General features: G+C 29.2%; 1 protein-coding gene across 3 annotated transcripts in view; it reads left to right on the forward strand.

Moving 5' to 3' along the window:
• Nucleotides 1-1859: 1859 nt before the first annotated feature.
• LOC129914202 (uncharacterized) overlaps nucleotides 1860-21702 on the forward strand; it is a 64274-nt gene continuing 44431 nt past the window's right edge. For all 3 annotated transcript variants that reach the window (XM_055993332.1, XM_055993333.1, XM_055993334.1), the window contains exons 1-2: nucleotides 1860-2322; nucleotides 5612-5855. In XM_055993332.1, coding sequence (XP_055849307.1) covers nucleotides 1918-2322; nucleotides 5612-5855 — 649 coding nt within the window. In that variant the 5' untranslated portion in view covers nucleotides 1860-1917. The remainder of the gene's footprint in view (nucleotides 2323-5611; nucleotides 5856-21702) is intronic.

Raw genomic sequence — 21702 nt, forward strand, 5'->3', positions numbered from 1 at the left:
CAATTTGAAATTGCTACCACCAATTATTTATGGCTAGAGTTTAGGTTCAATACTGAAGTGTGACGGAAAAACTCTAGCCATAAACACATGGTGATAGTGATAGCATATTCAAGTAGTCGTTGTTGTTGTTGTTCAAAGATTATAATGGAATTGGCGGGAAACAGCAGCTTTACTGCAAGTATGGAAACATACGAAAATTGAAACAAAAATAAAATTAATAACGTCATCCATCAAAAATACACAATACATGAAAAAATACGCAATTTTGCAATTCTAGTTGTGTGAAATTTCAAAAAACTTAAAAAAAAGCACACGAGACGCTTTCTAGTTTAAAGCAACAATTTGAAGTTGGTAGTCTAATAAAAACTATCGGATTGTTAGTTATAAAATATTCATTCATTCGATAGTTCAAAACCATTCATTCATTTAATAATTCGTAAAGTTACTATTTTAATTCGAATAACGTTTTTCATTTGATAGTTTTTTCAATCGAATGATTTTTTCATTCGATAGTTTTGTTATTAAAATGGTTTTTGATTTTTTGATTCGATAACTTATTCATTCGAATTGTTTTTTTATTCTAGTTTTAGGACTAACAAAAACGAAATAAAGATAAAGTATCTTCAAATTGTTCTAAGCCAAAACCAATAAAAAGTAAAAACAAAAATTGATGAAAATAGCAGGTAATAAGACGAATAGTAGGTAATAATCACAGTACTGAGGGTAATAATAACTGAATAGATGATAGTTTATATTCGATAGTTTTTATTCGATTGTCGATAATTTTATTCGATAGTTTTTTTTATACGAATGAATGAATAAATTTATTCGAAAGCTGAAACCATTCAGTAACTAACTATCGATAGTTCTCATCACTTCTCTTGTAGGTTTGTATCATTTTATGATAAAAAAGAATTGACTTTAAAAAAAAACATGATAAACAAGCAAACAAAAACATGTGTTGGAATATTGAAATTTTAACATTTCGAAGAACTTATCGTTTCTAAATACTTTGCCTGAAAAACCAACAAATTCTTACAATGACTATTACTAGGTATGGCTAGAAAATGGACGCTTAATAGAAAAGAAACAAGTAAACTTGATTCTGAAATAAAACAAGAAAATGGACTAAGTAAGGTGTAGGATGTAGGTCTTGGCTATTAGCTATTAAGCTTCAAAAACTTAAAAATGTTTTTGCCAAACCAATATTTATCAAAACCATAAGTTTTATTTTCTTTTATAACTTCGAGTTTTAAAGAACGTTTTATATATTCTAGTAATTGATCTACATTTGAATTTTTTAAGAAAACTGAATTTACCGACGCACGTCTTAGGAACAAAATTTAAGATACTATTATAGCAACATACAAATATTTGACTAATAATTTTATTTATCAATTATAATTGAACCAGTATTTTAAGAAACTTCGTGCTCACAAGTTGCAACTAACAACCAACAGTTTTTAAAGTCTCTACTTTAAACAGTCGAAATTGATATCTCCTTGATGTTTAAGATTAAAAGCGATAGCCTAATAGTGTTATCTTTTGGTTGCCAAAAAATCTCATTAAGGTGTCCAACGTGATGTTAACAAAAACATTTGATAAATACGAATGTCAAATGCAAAATTTTAGAATGCTTACAGTTATTTTCCTTTAATATATTAATTTATTTGATATCGAGAATTGTTCTGGCTAAGCCATTACAAAAAAATGATGGATGTTTTTCCAAATGCCAAGAATGAATTGATGCATTCTTAACTACTATTTACCCTTACCTAATCGTAAAAACTAAATTATTTAATTGCCAACCACTCTTTTGTTTTTTTTTTTTTTTTTGTTTCTCATCCAACCTCAGCTCACTCACTCAAAAGTGAAATATCTTTCAAATAATTTAATTTATTTATTTATTTCCAAAAAATGGCATTTATTCATTTAATTTATTTCTACATCGCGCTTTTATCATTTTTAATTAATCCCAAAGAAGTTATCCTCGACAATGGTGGCCGCGACTCAGACATACCTTTGCCGTTTGCCACTTCATCGTCCCCAGCAATTAGTGCTGTTCTTCTTGAATGCCCGAATGTCCAGAGGCGGGCAACAGCATCAGCGGCAATGGATACTTCCCGTCCAGACTGCGAAAGACAAATGATGGTCCACATCCGAGTTAGTCCAAGTTTTCAAGTCGAAACATTGGACAAATTCCTGCTGCTTGACGAAGTTTATGACCAAAAGAGGAAAACTCGAGCAAAGCTAATGTCACCCTATTTAATTGAGATTAGTCGGGGGGAGCCGGTTGTAATGTATCCTTTGCAATTTGCCAAGGTAAGTCAATGTGTGTTTGGTTAATTAAACTTTTTTTTTTTTGTTTGTTTGTTTACTTTGTTTGTCTGTGGTAAAGTGTCGTTTGTGTGTTTAGTTTATGTTTTTAATTTGCAATAATTATTTTTCTGTCCTTTGACAATAATGAAATCAGTGTTATTTTTATTGTAGTTCAATTGAGGGTTTGCATTTTGCTATTTGGCATTCGATTTTGTAGTAGTATCTACAATTTTAGATTCCAATTTAAGAAAATGGAATTTTCATTAAAAATAATGTAGTTTGTAAATAGAACCGTTCTTTTGACATGAAATAAGTTTTTTTCCTTATCCTTTAGCTTCTAAAAGGATCAATTTTTAAAAGTCAGTAATCGTAATTTTGTTGGTAATTTTTTTTGGCTTTAAATTTAGTGATTAAAACAAATAACTCACGAGAAATAACAGCTACCGAATTGAATATAATTTAGTGACATTGAATCAAGGATTATTTAACCCAAACCCACAAAAAACCATACGAAGTTTGTGAATTGCTTTTGACTTATATTTATAAATTAATTTTTAAATACTAGGTCTGTCTAGGAGAGAACAGATAAGAGCATCACAAGCTTGTAAATACTTTTAGAACAAGAAAGAACAGAGAAGTTCAACTTCGTATTTAACAAGATTAACAGTTTTCTATATCAGTTGCAAAATTTTAATTTAAAAAATCATTTCTTGAAATGATTTTTTACTTAAATAAATGATTTATTAGGACTTTTAATATTACTTTATTTTTGTTATTTATCAAAAACTCTTAAGAAATTCACTTTTTAAAATCTTATTTTCTCTTATTTTTATTACAATCAAACAGTTGACAATTGACACTTTTCACTCACTTGCTCTACCCCCAAAAGTAGGAGCTGAAAAATTTCAACTTTTCAGTGCTTCATGGAACATAAAATGACAGATTTTGAAATAAGTTGGGGAGAGTTTTTTTTCATGAAAAAAAACTTGTACTTTTCGGATCTTTTCTGTTCTTTTCTGTGAGGATCGGATTCATTAAACAGACCTTATTATTATTTTATCGAAATAATTCAACATTTTACACAGAAATGTCGATAATATTATGTTATTAATAGTTCATTTTGAAAGTTTGGTTTTCTTGAAAAGATATACCAATGCCTACAAAAGTAAGAAATTCGAAAAACATATTTTTTCTCTCTTAACTAACAGTTTTTTTTTTTTTGATTTTCGGGAAATGTCTAAAAGTATTTCAACTATAACATTGAACCTAATGTCAAATATTCAAAATTGTATGAAGTTCGACGAATGGTAAAAACAAATATTTAATGCACACACTGTGCATTGCATTTTTTTTTTTTCAATGGAGAAAATTTTTTATTAGCAATAAATTTTCTTTTCAATGCAAAATATTTTTATTTACAGTCAATATTTTATTTTCAATACAATTTTTTTTAATGCAAAATATTTTTAGTTGAAAAAATATTTTTTTTTCAATAAAAATATTTTTCAGTTGCAATAGTTATTTTTTTTTTTTAATGCAATTTTTTTTATTTGCAATACCTAAATTTTGATAATTCTTTTTGTATTGGAAAGCTGGTGGCTGCAGTGTGGTCCCATTTCAATTTCGTTCACTTGTAGCCATAGGAACTATTTTAAAAACCATAAAACCCAGTTTTGATCGATGGAAGTCGGTTTTGTTTTTTTTGCTAAAAATGATTATTATGAAATAAAATTAATTTTTTAGCAATTCTAAAATTGTAGTGTTAAGTGAATAGGTACATATTTTCTGATTGTACCTACCAAAAGAGTTTTTTTAGAATTTGAAAAATGCTACAATTAATAGGGGGGTAACACGCGAAAAATTGAACATAACATTAGGAACGAAGCGTCCTTAGAACGAGATTATTGTACGAACGCTTAACGTTTCTGTTGGGTAGTCCTTTAAAAGGGGACTAAGGCTAATTTGTATCAAAAAATGCATGTTTTGGAAACAATTAAAATCTATTTATTAAAAATAATGGCATTTGAATATATAAAATTAAATATAATTAAAAAATACGTCAATGGCTGCAATTATTCGGGCGTGTCTCGGAAAAAAAGGAGAATTGCGGTGCCCCTCATAACTTGTTGTTGGATCATCCAAAACTAAAATGCATTCGTTTAGTAATTTTTGAAATTTCAGTTTTTCAATTTTTTAGAACAATTTTTTGAAGTTATGAGGGGCACCTACTTTAAAAACGTAACCAACAAAATACCTAGCGTCATTTTTCCTTACGCATTTTTTTTTCAAATTTTAATTTATGACTGTCAACCTCAACCATTCCTATAAAATTTTAAGAATAATTTCTTATGTGGCTAAATATTATTCAATTCTTTAAATTGCTTTAAATGCATTTATAACTCAAACTTTATCCTATAATAAAGTAAAATACAACATATCTTTAATATTTAATGCATTTCTGTGTGCCTTTAAGTTTAATTATATATAAAAATCTTATTAAAACAACCTTTCTCCACAACTTTAAACGAACTAGTAACACAATACAAAGTCCTTCGAACTTCAATCATTTTCTGTTTTCCACAGAAACTATAATGAAATTAATCTTAAGAAATCTCTACGAAATCTCAATTTATTTTAACGTCATCTCGTGAGTCAGTCGTTGTACTCTTCGATCGTCTTTGTCCAAGTCCAAGCAATTCTTTCGCACAATTGCTCTTTAAAGTTTTTATTTCCCCCGAACACAAGTTTTGCTAATCAAGAAGTTGAAAAAATAAATCTCATCTACAACCATGCATTTGCACAATATTATCCCTTATTCGAATGCAGTAAGTTATTTTAATAAAAAAAAAAATAAAAATCCTTAGCAAACAAGACGACCGAGGACTGGCTGCTGCTGGTGCTGCTGCTTTAGAAAAAAAGGATATTTCTTTAACTTCATTTATGCAACCCCTATTCACTCAACGCACACACACACACATAACATCCCAAGGATATAGAAAAATGCAATCGAGTAAACTTATAACATGGAGAACTGGCAAAGAAGTGCATATATTTACCCCCGGTCTACTATAGAATGTCCTTTTTTTTATTCTTCCTCTCAAGGATCTATAAAAGTTGTGCAAGTTATTCGTTTTTTTTTTTTTTTTTTTATTCTCACGCTTCCTTGAACAAGCAACTACTTTCAATTTTGCACCCTCCACTCAACTATATCACACTATACCACTGCTTTACCGCACCGGAAGTGTACGAAACTACGATGACTACTTATTCTCATTTTCTTATTTTCTTTCAGTCAATAAGATGTGACACATGTGGACATAAAAATGGCAACAACACAAACACCAGTCAGGGAAATTGTGAACATCCCGTCGATGCTACCATCAGCAACCCCCTGCCTACCTCGGCCTTGCATTCAGGAGGAACACCCGTTTCAGGAATTCACGTATCTCGAAGTGTTCAACAGGAGAAGGTGCCCAGGGAACAACACCATCACCACCAGGAGCATCACCAACAACAACAACAAAACACCAATGAAGGTAATGTACTTCTGGTATCTCCAGGTAATTACTTCAGCAAGTTCGTACAGGAACAGGTAAAGTACCCTCGTTTGTAGAGCACCAGGTAATCATCATCGTCCTTGCTGAGATGTTTGTGTTTTCTCTTTTTTGTGTCTTCAAATTTCCTAAAGATATAATTTTCACTGTCATTTTTGCTTGTTTGTTTAGAAAGACGAAGAAAAACTGTGTGTTTTATTGTTTTTTTTTTCTAAAATTCTTTGTAATTTCAATTTAATTTTATTTGCAGAATATTATTTATTTTGTTTTTTTTTTGTTTGTAGCACTTTTTGAAATAATAATCATTACGAACAGTAACCATCTAGTATCCACCCTTTACCCACACTTGTATTTAGTTCATGTTTAATCACACAAATAATGGCTTCATTTTTAAGAGGTAACAGGGTGTTTCATGGTAAATTGGAAGCAATTAGGTTTCTTGTTTAAAAAATTTCAATTAGTTAACTTTTTTGTTGATGATGAAGAGTTCTTAGTTTGAGGTTTTTTTTTTCTAGGAAAAAGCAATTATTTCAAAAATGAATTAAATTGATGTGAATTTTATTTACTTTTCAAAATAAAATACAAAATTTAGAAATTAACATGTTTTTCTTGAACTGAACTCGTTATCCAAACTAAAAGTCCGTAATTATAGTGATTTTATTAAAAATGAAACTCGTGTGCATTATTTGCAAAATCTGAGAGAAAAAAAAACATGGAATAAGTTTTTGTACTTCGAAAATGGTCCAAAATATATTTTTTTTTTTCTTATGAAAAGTGATAAAGACATGTTTTATAGTGGAATCGTGAAAGTAAAGTTTAGAAAATAAAATACAAAACATTAAGATATAATCGTTCAAAATAGCTGTTTCAAAAAGTACTGAACAAAAATTAGCCTCAAATTTTGGACCATAGCAAATTTTGGGAGTGCAGTTCACGAACTTCATGCGTCCTTTAAAAGTCTGGAAGCTCAAAATTCGGATATTTTAATTTTTTTATATTTTTAATCTATTGGTACTCCCTGATTTTCAAAAAAAAAAATACGACACAAAGCTTGAGTCTAGGTCCTTGTTGGATCGAAACAACCTGTTTAATTTTTGTTTTAATATTTTGAGTTTGTCTGAATTCTCTTTAACAAATTTCTGTAAAAAAATTTAAAAAAATGTTTTGAAAAAGTCAAAAAGCATTTTCCAAACCTTTTTCAATTTTTTGTAGGATTTTGTAAAATCATCTTTTTACTTATTTAAGCATGAATATTACATGAAAACAAAATATAATTTAGGACCTTTGCTATACTTAGTTTTATTTTACAAAATTCAATCCTTTTTTTTATTTTTTTGCAGAGTTTTGTTGAACAGAACTCTGAAAAGCAGAATTTTGAAAAACAGAATTTAAAAAAAAACAGAATTATGAAAAGCAGAATAATTTTGAAAGCAGAGTTTTGTAAAAAGAATTTTGACATTGGCAGAGTTTTGACCCGTTTTACCACTATTAGTAGAGAGGAAATTATTTCCGAATCGGGCCGAACAGTTCCGAATTTGAAAAGCAGAATTAAAAAAAAAACATACTTTAAAAAAGTAGGATTTTGGAAGCAGAGCTTTGAAAAACAGAATTTTTGACCACGTTAAGCCTGGTACAGACATTTGTAAGAAGTTATAAGAAAAAAAAACTGAAATTTCATTTTTAGGACTAAAATTAACGGTAGGTACCTACTTGATTAAAAAAGCGATTACGATTGATTACAATTTTTGTATGTACTGTGAAGGTCGAAAACCTTTAAGGTCTGGAAACATTTTCTTCATTTCTTCAAGATTAAATATTAAAGTAAAATTTTCAAAAAATCATGTTTTTGTATTTTTCTAATACGGGTTCTTAAAATTTTTGAAACTTAGTTTTAACTATTAATTTCAAGTTTCTTTTTGAGTAATTTTTGAAATTTAACATACAGAAAAAATTATTCTTTTAAATAAACGATACAGATTTTTTTTTTATAAAAATCTTTTTTATGCGAAAAATCAAGTTACAAATTTAATATTTTAAACAAAAAAAAGAGTGGAAAGATGTAGTTCAACAATTATAGGTACAGTGACAAAAATGTTGTCATTATCAATTTCAATACGATTACTCTAAGAAAAGTTAATGACGATTATAAATGAAGACAGATAATTTTTTCACCCCAATATAGGGAAATTAGTAAATTAAATCGCATTTTTCGCGGGACAAAATTTTTTTCATGGAATGTGTTCGGGTGGTTGTCCTTATCATAAAAGTCAATTTGTTGGGATAATTGGAGGTTGGGAACACCCACCATCTTGAAAAAGAGATTGGTATCGTTTTTATTGAATAGCTCCATTGTTATTCATTTTAACAAAAAATGACAAAGGTAAGACTTATTAACAATAAAATTATCTAAAAAATCATATACAAAACATTTCCGTGAGTTGATTAAATAAAATTTTATAGTTGGTCAAAGTGCGTGTTTGTATCGCAAAGTTGGGGCAAAATGACATTTGTTCATATATCTGACGAACTTTTGATTTGTTTGGATAATTCTTCAAAAATGAATTCTAGTATTTATAATTATCTATAAAATGAGACCATAATCGTTATTGTAACCATCATATTGTAGAAGTAATCTAACTCCGAAACTCTCCCTGTACTAGTCAAAAGTGAGAAAAAAGCTAGTTTTTTGCTAGTAGGCCGAGCAAATTTTGGGAGTAGAGGTACAACCAAAATATAAGTACGCAGTTTTGCAGCCATACGCGTCTTAATATCGATTTCAAATGTCTGACAACTCTAATCTTGTGCTTTATACGGTTTTCGGGGGGTTAAATAACTTAAGTTTTCCACTTAATGTGAATGGGCTAAATTTATACTTTTTGAAATTATAAATATACAAGCTGGTGCTTTATTATTTTTCCTAAATCTAGACACCCCAATCTTGAGAATGTGACCAATAGAACTCAAGATATAAGCCGTTGATGCGATTATGTTTTAGAGGCTTTTTTGTTTAGATTTTGTTTGTTTATTTGAATTGGAAAGCGTGATATGGTTAGTTAAAAAAGCTTATATCGTGAGTTCTATTAACCCGATCGCAGAGAACTCTTATGATAAGGACAACCACCCGAACACATTCCATGAAAAAAATTTTGTCCCGCGAAAAATGCGATTTCATGCCCATATTTTGACTAATTTCCCTGAGCTAAAATATAAAATGTAACTTAAACTTAAAAAGGAACAAAAAAATCATAAAGTTCGATAAAATATTTTTGGTAAAAGAGTTTCTTTTTTTTTTAGTTAAAAAAATTTGAACTAATTGCAGAAAATATTTAGTATTGAAGTCTAGTAAGAATTTTTGATCGGAGATAAGAATCTAAATTCTTAAGTTTATATTAATCAAACCTCCTAATATTGCTGTTTTAAATGTACATAAATCTACAGTAAAAGAAAAAAAAAAAGAGTGTGTGTACACATGTACACGCGACTGAAGTTATACTTCTCATTCAGTATATGTATGTAAATGAATTTCATTTGATATTTTTAATTTCTATTATTAAATTAATTAATCCACTCTTCGTTTTTTTTACATTTTTATCAAGTGAACAATAAATTAATTCTTTCATCCTCCTTGCGTCCATGTAGTTTTCAATTTATTCTGTGAAATTTACTCATGTTGTGCGGTTCAGAACGTACGGTATATGCTTAACGAAAGTAAATGAACTGCGCATAAAATGTGCGATATGGTAATTTTATGAGAATTGTGTGTGCTTCAGCACTAATAGTAGCAATATGGAACTTGCAGGGTTGAGCTGAGCTGATGGTTGAGCTGAGCTGTTGGGTGAGCTGAGCTGTGATAGGTGAGAGGATACATTGATTTTTATTTGGAAAGTATAATGAAATATGAAGATATTTTAAACTTTTATAAAACACCATAGCTTAAGATGTTTGGTTCTAGTTATTAATGGAATTATTTTAACACATGGATATTTTTATAAATAAACAGATAATTTTTCGTGATCTTTTCTCTTGGTTTTTTTAATAGTAAATATATTCCTATTTTTTTAGTAAAATATTTCTTTTTTTATCATAAAAAAAAATTCCGGTACAATCCGGTTTTTCGACTTATTTCAAAATTCCGAGAAAATCGCGTTTGAAAGTTGGGGTAAATTTTTTTTTTTTCGAAAAATCCCCGAATCTTTGAACGCTCCTGGAAGCTAAACCGCTTGACAGCAATTTTTGGGAGTGATGCCAAATGATAGCTTGTGTCATGGGCCTACGCTTTGCACATTGTCAGATTTTTAAAAAACCGCCTTCCATGTTAAACCGCCACATCATGCCTATTTTTTCAGAATCGTGCCTATTTTCTTTTTTACTTTTAAGCTCTCCCGGTTTGAGAACGCGTGGACCTACAGGGATGAGAGTTGTACCCAAATGTAGGTTAGAGTCCCCGCTACCTTTTGGCATCAAAAATTTTATTTTCATTTTCTTTAAAATTCAGCGATTTAGGCGTTGGAACGCTTTGATCTAGAGACAGGGGAGTGGTGCCATATGAAAGCTTATATTCTCAGCAACCCGATAGTGGTATAATCCGGTTTTTCGATTTTTTTCAAAATTCCGAGAAAATCGCGTTTGAAAGTTGGGGTAAAATTTTTTTTCGAAAAATCCCCGAATCTTTGAACGCTCCTGGAAGCTAAACCGCTTGAGAGCAATTTTTGGGAGTTATGCCAAATGATAGCTTGTGTCATGGGCCTACGCTTTGCACATTGTCAGATTTTTAAAAAACCGCCTTCCATGTTAAACCGCCACATCATGCCTATTTTTTCAGAATCGTGCCTATTTTCTGTTTTACTTTTAAGTTCTCCCGGTTTGAGAACGCGTGGACCTACAGGGATGAGAGTTGTACCCAAATGTAGGTTAGAGTCCCCGCTACCTTTTGCCATCAAAAATAATTTTTTTCATTTTCTTCAAAATTCCGAGATATAGGCGTTGGAAGTTGGGGGCGCTCACTTTCAGCTCAGCTCAAATGAGCTGAGCTATGGTACCTAGCTCAAAAGTGAGCTAGCTCAAATTTGAGCTGAGCTGTGAGCTGAGCTGAAATGTGAGCTTTTTGCAACCCTGGCAACTTGCCACATGGAAATTACCACATGCAACTTGTCACATGCAACTTGCCACATGTAACTTGCTACATGTAACTTGCCACACGCAACTTGCCACATGCAACTTGCCACACGCAACTTGCCACATGCAGCTTGCCACATGCAACTTGCCACATGCAACTTGCCACATACAACTTGCCACATGCAACTTGCCACATGCAACTTGCCACATGCAACTTGCCACATGCAACTTGCCACATACAACTTGCCACATGCAACTTGCCACATGAAACATGTAACTTGCAACGTGTTGTGTGTTTTATGTTTGCCGTACTGCGGCGTACTGCATTTTTAAATACTAAAGTACTGCCTACTCTAAAGGTGAAACGACAGCCCTGCTACCCAGGGTGATCGCGTCATAATCCCTTTGACATTCTTGTCAAAAAGTAAATTTTCATACCCACCCTCCCATAAGAAGTATAACTTCAAAAATATAACTTGACGTGCTATTATGTGAATTTTCACTATTTCTCATACGAACAAGCATACATATATTATTTTCAAAACACCTTGTGGTATTTGCAATTCAACAATCATAAAATTGTTTGTTTTCAAAAGTTATACGAGAGAGAGACAACATTTAACTGGCATGGAATATTATAGCAACTTTTAATTTTTAAAGATACATAATCCTGAGTATGTCCTTGCCGTTATAATAGAAGTGTGACACCACCACCGCAGAGACAAAAAGGGTATACAACAAAAATATAAACCCACATTTAGGGATATCTATCCTTGTGGTGGCTTGCTACACCTCGTTTATGAAGTGTGATAAAATTGAGTGTGTTGTCTGTGGGTGTACACAATCGTGGTTGTGGTTTGAAATGAATTCCTCTGTTTTATTTGATGTGGGGAGAAAAAAACTTAACATGGTGTACCGAGCTTCATATGTTTAAATATGAGAAAGTTCTAAGCCAATTATAAGCATTTTGGTGTGCATTTTGTTCGAAAAATCTGATAGAATTTTTTTTATATAAACGCAATTTCGTTGAAAAATTTTGAATAATTAATAAATTTTCGTAAAAAATAATAAAAAAAAGATACGTTGTAAAAACTTATGTGGAGTTTTTGGTTTTCTAAGAAAAAGGAAAATCTTTACAGGTGTTCGGGGTGTATGAGTAACCTTTTTTTTTTGTTTTTTGTTAATTTAGATCATTGTATATGTACCTATATCTTTTTTGGGGAAAGTTAATAAATAAGGGTATTATTCAAATAATACACTGTTATGTTTTTTATCTACCAAAATCTCTCTTTAATACTATTTTTTAACATTTTACACCCATATTAAAATTTTTATATGATAATAGCTGACTTTCACGATGCCAGAACCTAGCATTCCGAGGTCAACAGTCAAATTTATTTTACCATTCGAGTCATGCTCTCTCATTGGGAAATGATAAATTGAGTCCTTTTTGATGTTTACTCCTTGGAGTGTATTTTTTTGCACAGGAGAAACATCATAAATTAATTCAAGAATTTTTTTTTGAGAAAAAAAAACTTATCTAGATTTTTTTCCAAATTCCTTTCAAAGCCAAATCAAACTATAACTTCTAGGGAAGCCAAAAAAAAAAAATCAATTTTCTACTCCATTCAACTTGATCTTGATGCTTTTGATGTGCCGTAATTTTCAATTCTATACCATCTTACCATCTTACCCTCTCCACAAATTTTATTCATGCTCATTCTACTTTCTTGCTATCTTTATTTGCAAATCAAAATTGTTATTAAGGATAACACCGAATCTCTGAATAAACAAAAACCAAAAGTTTTTCACACAAAACTTCTTGGCCTAACAACTGACTGACTATAGCAGGAAGAATGAACATCACTCGTGAAATTCTTGGAAAAAAACTCTCTACTAATGAAATTACACGTCATAATATCTGAATTTTTGATTTTTTGTTTGTGGTGCTGGTTATGAGGTTGTACAAATGAGTAAGTAAATGTTTTAAAGAATGAACACATTTCAAGGAATCGGTATTTTTTGTTTTAAGTTTATTAGTGGTTTGGGTAATGGTTTTTATGTCAAAAATATGATTTGAGTTAAACTTCAAAGATTTAAATGAAATTTCAATGATTATGGTTTCTTTAAGATTTTAAAGTAATTAGGAGTATTTTCTTATTATAATTAAATAAATGTTGACAGAGTAAATGAAAAAAGAAGGTTGGAAATTTGAAATTTTGAAAAAAGAAGCAAAAAATAGCATTCAGTAAGTTTCCATTCATATCGTATTATTCATTATAAAGTCCCCATAGGTGTAAATAACTAGATCATCATGGATTTGCTTCCTTGTAGTCCTAGAGAACATCCCTACAAAGTTTTAGCAAAATCTAAAATGAGGCATCAATTCCGATTGAACGCTTTCATACGGAATGACAGTAAACGGTTCTTAAAAATTGTTGTTTTAATAATGCAGCCCTATACTAGTTTTACGGATTCATCGACTTTCCCTGGATTCCGAGATTTTACCAATTTTATGCTTAATTTTACTCGACTAGAAAGCATTTATATAATTTTAATATAAGCCAAAAATAAAATATTAAAAAAGAATAATTTTTGGATTACAAAAAAAAATGTTTTATTGAAAAATCGAATTTTCAAAAACCGGACATTGAATTTTTTTTAAATGGTGATTTGAGATGTTGATTGGTAATTTCTACAAAATGGCATCCAAATTTAATTAAATTTTTTTTTGAAAAAAAAAAAAAAAAAATATCTATGTATTTATAAAAAATTAATTTTATAAAAAACGACTCTAACGATTTTGACATTTATTTTTTTTCTAAAAAAAGCCTCTTAGTAAAAGATATGAAATTGCATACGTGTTTTAGAGCTCATTTGCTTTCCGATGTTTTTTGAAAAACGAATTTTAAGTTTTTTTTCAAATAAATTTTCTAAGCTTTATTATAAATATGTAGTTTTGAACACGGGGCACATTTGAACACTGCATATAAAATTTTAGTATATCAATCTTTTTTAGAAGTATTTCGATATTTGAACCCGTCAACACGATATCCATAAATGTCAACGAATTTCCATCGTTATCTCGGCTGACTTTCAGATTTATAGGTGGAAGGTGATATTTATAGTGGTTTTGCATTATTTCAGTTTTTTAGCTGTAAGAGTTTAAAAAAAAATTGGTACGTGATTTCAAAACGCAATACAGTTTTTGTTAATGGTTAATGATTTTTAAACTAATTGACGTTGAATTTTTGAATGAATATATTAATGTTAAATATTTATTCAACATTTTATGTAGTTGACACAGTGGGGGCAGTTTTGAACAAGTAAGGTGGGGCACTTTTGAACATGTTCAAAACCGCCCCGAACAGTTTGTATCAGACATTTTAAGGACACTTGAATGTGTTTTATTTAATAAATCGTAATGTTCTTATAAAAAAAAATAATGAAACAAGCATTTGTGGGCAAAATTAAAGAAAAAATGGGAATATGTACAACATAATTGAACATTTAAAAAAATGCCTGAATTCTTCAAGTTCTGCTAGACTGTTCTCGGTGAGAACTCGATTATATACCGCTTAAGCGTTATAGAAATTAAAGTCAAGCTACCTACACCAATTAATGCTCCTGGTACATGAAGAACATCCGCTTTGTTAACATTTGGATTTAATGTCTAGAAATATATCTATATACATACATATATTGAAAATAAATCTATTTTACTCTGAGAAGCATAAATGGTATGAATACCATTTTTCTAAGATATATTTTAAATGAATTTTTCTTGGCTTTTGTTTTTCTTTTGAACTTATAAATGTGATAAACTGATAACTATAGTTTAAATTTTAATGTTATTTTTTCTGAGTTTTTATTATTTGTTGAAGATGATATAATATTCAATTTGGAGTTTTTGTATGTTCTTATTAAAAAACTAATGAAAAGTTAAGTATTATTTATTCATTACAACGAAATTAATACTGATGTTCAAAACTGCCCCATACATAGGGCACTTTTGAACATAAGATCTAATATTGGTTAAAAATTAAAATTAAATATAAATAATATGCTAAAATAACTAAATATAATTTAAAATCGAAGTTCAATATCACTGCTTCATATAAGTAAACTTAACAGATCAATAAATCGAATAAATATCTTTCTAGCAGTTGCGAAAGCAAAAAGTGTTCAAAACTGCCCCACTCTCCCCTACTCTAAAAAATTTTAGCAACATGAAGCCTAAGGGCAATTTCATGCATTTTATTTTTTTTTGAAACGAATCCAACAATTTTTCTTAAATATTAGAAATTCATTGAAATAAGTAAAAAAAAAATCAAGTGGCTTACTTTATTAAGGCCAAATTTATTCAAATTTTAAAATGGGTATGCGATTTTGTCATATTTTCAATTTTTAATGGTGACTTTATTTTAACATGATAAAGAGTGAATAAATTAAATGTTACAACAATTTAAAGAGGTGATATCGTAAATTTAAAAATAGCTTTTAGTCAAAAAATAATAGGGTTACCAAGGTAATTGTTGGCCTGCACTAATTAAATTATTTTATTATTTGTTCACTGTTTTGGCTTTAATTTGATTTTTTTAATTCTTTTACGAAACTACAAAGATTTGAAAAATGTAATTATGTTTTCACAAAGAATTTCGATGGAAATGGGATTCAAAATGCGATAATTTTTTATACATAGGTATTTCAAATTTGAAATGAAATGATTTCCATCTCATTTTCACGAAATCTCTCAAGAAATTAAGTCATGACTCTACGAAACGAACACACTCAATGCTCCATTTAGATCGAGAGTGGGTAGTACATTTCTTGCGTAAGAGGTAGCTAATCGATTTATATAATAATAATAATTACAGTCTGCCATTTGGTATCGGTGTCGATTCTGCGAAAAAGTAAGTGGAATAAAAGCGCAGTGTTTTCAAATGATAATGTTTCAAAAATATTGCTGGCTGTACGATATAGCTTTCATCCGTGATACCAAAAATACAAATTATGAAAATTTAAACGAATTAATTTAAACAAAATATGCAATTCAATTCCCTTGAACCTGGCGCCTGATTAGCGACTTTAAATATCCTAAAAATGCATTGATTACGTACTCTTAAATATATTTTTAAAAGAAGTGGTCCACACCTCGATTCCTGTGGTACTCTTATCTTGATTGCAGTAAATACGCCTTTTTGGTGAATACTTTTAGAAAGAACTCCTTACATTCTTGGTCATCTTTACAAAAAATCATTAACAGCTTATATTTATTAGATAATTGATGATTTGTTTCATATTCAAAAACATTGGGTAAGATTAAATTAAAATGATTTGCTACACAAAGTTACAATATTATTTTTTATTAACCTTACACATTTTGTTCTACATTTAGTTGTAATCGATAAATAATTTAAAAACGATAAAAAATATTTAAAAACTTCTTAGCAATAATTCTATAATGCACAGAAAGAATTTCAATTACAAAAACACATCCAGCCACACTTAACAAACCAGCAAACACCTGAAATGCTCCAGAAAAATGTTGCGGGGACATTTTAAATGGCAAATCATTAAACGATCTTCTCTTCAATATACGAGTATTTCTAATAAAATTCTTATACAATCTAATTGACAATCCACTCGAATGCATGTGTGAAATACGATTATTTAAAATTGAGTTGAAAAAAGAAAATTTTGGCATGTATATTACAGTCAAACCTATACAAATTGGACTCTTAGTTACGATCCAATCCTTAAGTTCTTCTTCAAAGGGTGATTTTCCATGCCTCAAACCTGCCAAATATTCACCACCTCCTATCATAGCATATTTCCCTTTGATCTTTGAAAATCTTTTATAAATTTCGTCTACAGTAATATCAAATATTTGTATACGAGATTTATCTCTTATTTTCTTCTGCAGAAATTGACCGTAAATATCGTAAAAAGTTTATCCATAAGTTATAGCTTCATCTAAATTTTCAGGAAGTTTTTTCATAGGATTTTGATGAAGAAATTTATAAACTGATCCTCCATAAGAACTTTGAAATATCAATATACTCCAAAGCCATATGATCATTAAGAGTTTAAACGATGATCGTTTAGTGAAGTTAAATCTATTTGATATTCTTTTCCACAGAGTTTTAAGTATAAACTTTCTCATGACAACTGACAAAATTGTTATCCAGGTAATATGATCGAAGGGGAAGAATAGAATAGATAGCGAACTATAGTTTTCAGGAGGCTTGAATATTAATCGAATAGACGGGTAAAAATATTGGGTTGTTGCAGCAAACTTAGCCAATCTTTTTGGATTTAGTGATGTTCCAGCCATCATTAAATCTCCAAGTCCTTTATTTAGCTTAATGGGGAAATAATAAAATTTGATACTAAACTTTGTAATATAATTTATATAATTTACCATCTTGAAGCCTTTCGTTACTGTTCCATTGGAGTAAATACCTCCTGGTCCAGATGGAATATTGACAATTTTCCAAGTCACTTTCATATTTTGTTGCAAGAAATTCAAAATTTCTATATCAACTCCTGACGGATGTTTTAAGTTCTGAACAAATGGATGCTCTACCCATAAGATAACTTTCAAGGGACATTTCCACAAGTTGATGAATTTTGATGGAAATACTGGGTTATTCCATCTGAATGTACCATTTTCATAAGAGTTATAGATGAAAGGTGTACTATTTCTGCAACTTGTTGATGTAAATGGAAAATATGTATAAATTGTAACGGTCCCGTTAGCATTATCCACTAGAATATTAACATTTGCTATCATATTTTCAAGGCAATATTGAGTTAACTGTTTCAAAACACTTTTCAAATAAAAAATTGTACTTGGCAATATAACATAAAAATACTGAAAAACTCCCAACACATTTTTTGTATGAGAACGTTGAAATATCACAAGTCTTCGAAAAGCTTCAAATGAATCAACAAACATAATTCGCCTATGAATGGAAAGTTCCTCAGTCTTTTGATTTATATTGTTGTTGACGTTTTGTATTTTGAACATCACATCGAAATCATTTGAAGCCAAAAACTGATCCACTATTTCGCCAAATTTCCACTTTTCTAACTTAGAATCAGTTTCTATGTTTATTTGGATAAATTTAATGGGTGTCACTTTATCATTTCGAATCATACTTTGTAGACATTTAGCTAGATTATGTTTGGTTTCGAATGTTTTCCAGGCAATAACACATGTTGGTAGAAGTAAAAACAGTACAATTGCATTTAAACGTCTCATAGCTTTGAGTTTTAATTTATAACTAACTGATTTTTTAGTAAAGTGTTTGCCACAATTTTTTTTTTATCGGTATCAGTTGTCACTATTAATAAGTTAAATGAAAATAGAAATTAAAAAAAAAAAAAAAACAATTTTCTTCAATTTTAGATTCGAAATTGATTTACAGTAATTTTACATTAATTGCTTCAAAAGAATGATAATTTTATAATTGGCGATATGGCGTATTAGATTGAAGATATTTGAACTGAAGTACAATAATATTCAGCAAGAGCTGAATGCACATACATATACCTACATAATAAAACTAACCTATACGAACATATTTTTAATTGCGGTAGGTACCTACGTAGGGGAAAATTGTTTAATACAAAATGCACCAAAAGGTCGCACGAATTTGCTCTGATATATAAATCATTATAAAATTGTTTATTCAAAAATTAAAATAAAAAATTAAACACATCATATAATTTGTTCTTTAAGTAATAAAAACGAGTTCTTAAAATCGTTTTCAAACGAATAAATTAAATTTAAATGAATATCTTGGTGTGCTGCATTTGTTTGAAAGATAACAAACATCTTAAAAAAGAAAAAGAGAGAAAAAAAAATTAAAGTAAAAAAAATTATTTGAAATTTTGTTTTTTAGTTATTAATTTTTTTTTAATCTAAACTATGATTTTTTTTTATTTTTTTTTAATAAGAAGATTTTCATATGAAATTAAGTGGATTTCTGCTTAATTTAAGACGGAAGTCATCTTGGCAAAAAAAAAAAGAAAAAACTCGCTTTATTTTAGGTGGTCTTTTTCGCCGTGTATCTATGTTATCTTGAAATAATATAAAATAAATCAACACTTAAAGTATAAATTAAAAACAAATCAATATCGACTTCAGCAAAAATTAATATTCAAGTCTGAAATTATAATTTCTTTTCGAATGCTGAAACACAGCCGTTTGGCGGGAAAAAGCCCTTAGACGCGTGCAGCTGTGGGTCGGTACATTAGCATTCGTAAAAAAACTAACTCAAGATAACAAATCAGACATATTATTAAAACGATAGCGAATTTAATTTTAGATGTCTATCTTTGTCTGTCTGTCTGCCTGTCCCTATATCTCCATCTGTAGCCATTAACCTACTATTGAATTTTTTTTTATAAAAAAAAACTAACGGTACTTTCCATACGACCAAATTGATTTTGAAAATCGATTAATATCTTTCCTTTATAAACTTTTCCTTTGTGTCGGTTAATATTTCATTTTTACTGGCATACCAATTTTTGTTTTGTTTTAAAAAAAGTTGGAATATTTTTAAATACATACAAAATTATTTTTTCCTCTTTTCACAATTTAACAAAAATCTTTCATGTAAAATATGTAGAACACTTAACATCTTGTTTTTTAACATTACGATGTTACATTACATTTTAACATTAAGATGTTAATCACAACCGGTGATAAGGGTAGGTACTTATATTTATCAAAATCCGCCTTTGGCTGATACATATTGGAGTCTCCTTTGATATCTACAGGGGGCAAATCTCAAAATTACTAGGTATACCGGGTCAAGCGGGAATACCCTTAACACTTGAAACTAGGTAATAAAACATTGAAAAATGAAAATAGGCGAGAAACTCGAAAATTCATGTATTAGAATATGTTTATTTGAACATTGTTAGTTATTTGGACCTATTCTAAAGTGAAGTTTACGTTTGTACCCAGGATTTCGGAGAACAAAAACTCAACCACTTTTTTTCTTTCAAGCTGAGTATGGTCTTTCAAGTGTTTGATTTGATGCTTATAAATTATGCCTTGGTTCTGGCCTACACCGAAAAAAAAATTGATAATAACAGCTATCAAATTAACATTTTTGAGTGACAAAAGTCGTCCAACAATTAAAATATCAAATTTTGAAATTTTTTCATATCATTTTGACATTTTTTAATTTTAGGTGGATATAGAAAATTTCACTTTGTCAATTAAAATATCATTTTGACATTTTTTTAAGTTTAAGTGGATAGTGAAAATTTCACTTTGACAATATTAAAATATCAATGCTGACAGCTGACTAGATTTTACGTTTTAGTTTATTATAATGAAACCTATTTCTTTCTTTTTCTTTTTTATTATTTTTTATTATTTTAAGTATTTTCTTTCTTTTTCCAAAACATTACTGAAAGTGAATATTCTTTACAAAATAGTGGTGATATTATTTTTTCTATTATAGGTGATATATTGGTTTGTTATTTTCTCCCAAACTATGTGAAGTAAAATCTTATTGCCGATCAAATTTTCTCAGTAAATCATACATTTTACTTCGAAAAAACACAAAGCGCCTTTAAATTAGTACACATTAAGAATATTTTATTTAATATTTTTCAATAATTTGGAATGAGAAATTGACATGAAAAAATGATAATAAAATATCAAAAAAAATTTCCAAAATGTGATATTTAAATATCATCCTGATAATAAAAATATTGTTTTAACATTTTAAATATCATAAAACACATTTTATAGAGCATTTTTGGCTGACATTTAAAAAAATGTTAATTTGATATTTAAAAAATGTTAAATTGATATTGGTTTTTTTTTTCGGTGTAGAAAGTACCTAAGTGTTGAATTAATTTTAGGTCAGACCGTAGGTACTTTTTTGCCTCCAAAACGATTTTATGTTCTTATTTTATTTTAACAAAGTGTAGCCTAGAAAATCCAATGACTGGCAGATAAATCCAAAACAAAATTTAATGATAAATTTTTAATAGAATGGTAAAACCTTAAGGACTTTTCTTGTCTAGAAAATCGGTATTGAGTCAAAGTCGCTATCTTGGATTAAAGTGTTCTAGAGAATAACTCAGCCATTTTTGATTTTTGACATAAATGAAAGAAAAACTTTGTAGAAACTTTTTTTAAGGCATCATTTATAATATTTACTCATTTTTTTCATCATTACATTTACTAGTTAAAAGATTTTATTTATAAAATTTAAAAAAAAAAAAAAACACTAACATCGCAGCTAGATTTTTCACCCTCAAAAATATAGATACATATAAAAACACCACCATATTGCGTTGATCTTAAAATATACCTAAACTCAAAGAGAATATAACTTTTGAGCTGAGTAAGAAAATAGTATTTTCAAATTAACTCATAAAACATGGATCATAGAGACAAATTTGCTGTATAAAAGTTTGAGAAAATAAAATTTTCTACAATTTTGTCAAAATCAAAAAATCAAAATGGCCGAGTTACTTGTAATTCTGGCCCTTAAACCACCAGAAAATATGCGAAACCTACCGACTAACTTGGCTTTTGAAATTTGAAAATGTCAAATCTTATTTCATTGCAATACCTATGTTAAAATTTCCTTCAACGTTGTATATTTTCTTGACCTTTTATTCCCAATTTCAATTTACGAACAAACAGAAACATACAGTTTTTTCTAAAGGTTAAGCA

The sequence above is a fragment of the Episyrphus balteatus genome, chromosome 3, assembly GCF_945859705.1.
Source record: "Episyrphus balteatus chromosome 3, idEpiBalt1.1, whole genome shotgun sequence".
Lineage (NCBI taxonomy): Eukaryota > Metazoa > Arthropoda > Insecta > Diptera > Syrphidae > Episyrphus > Episyrphus balteatus.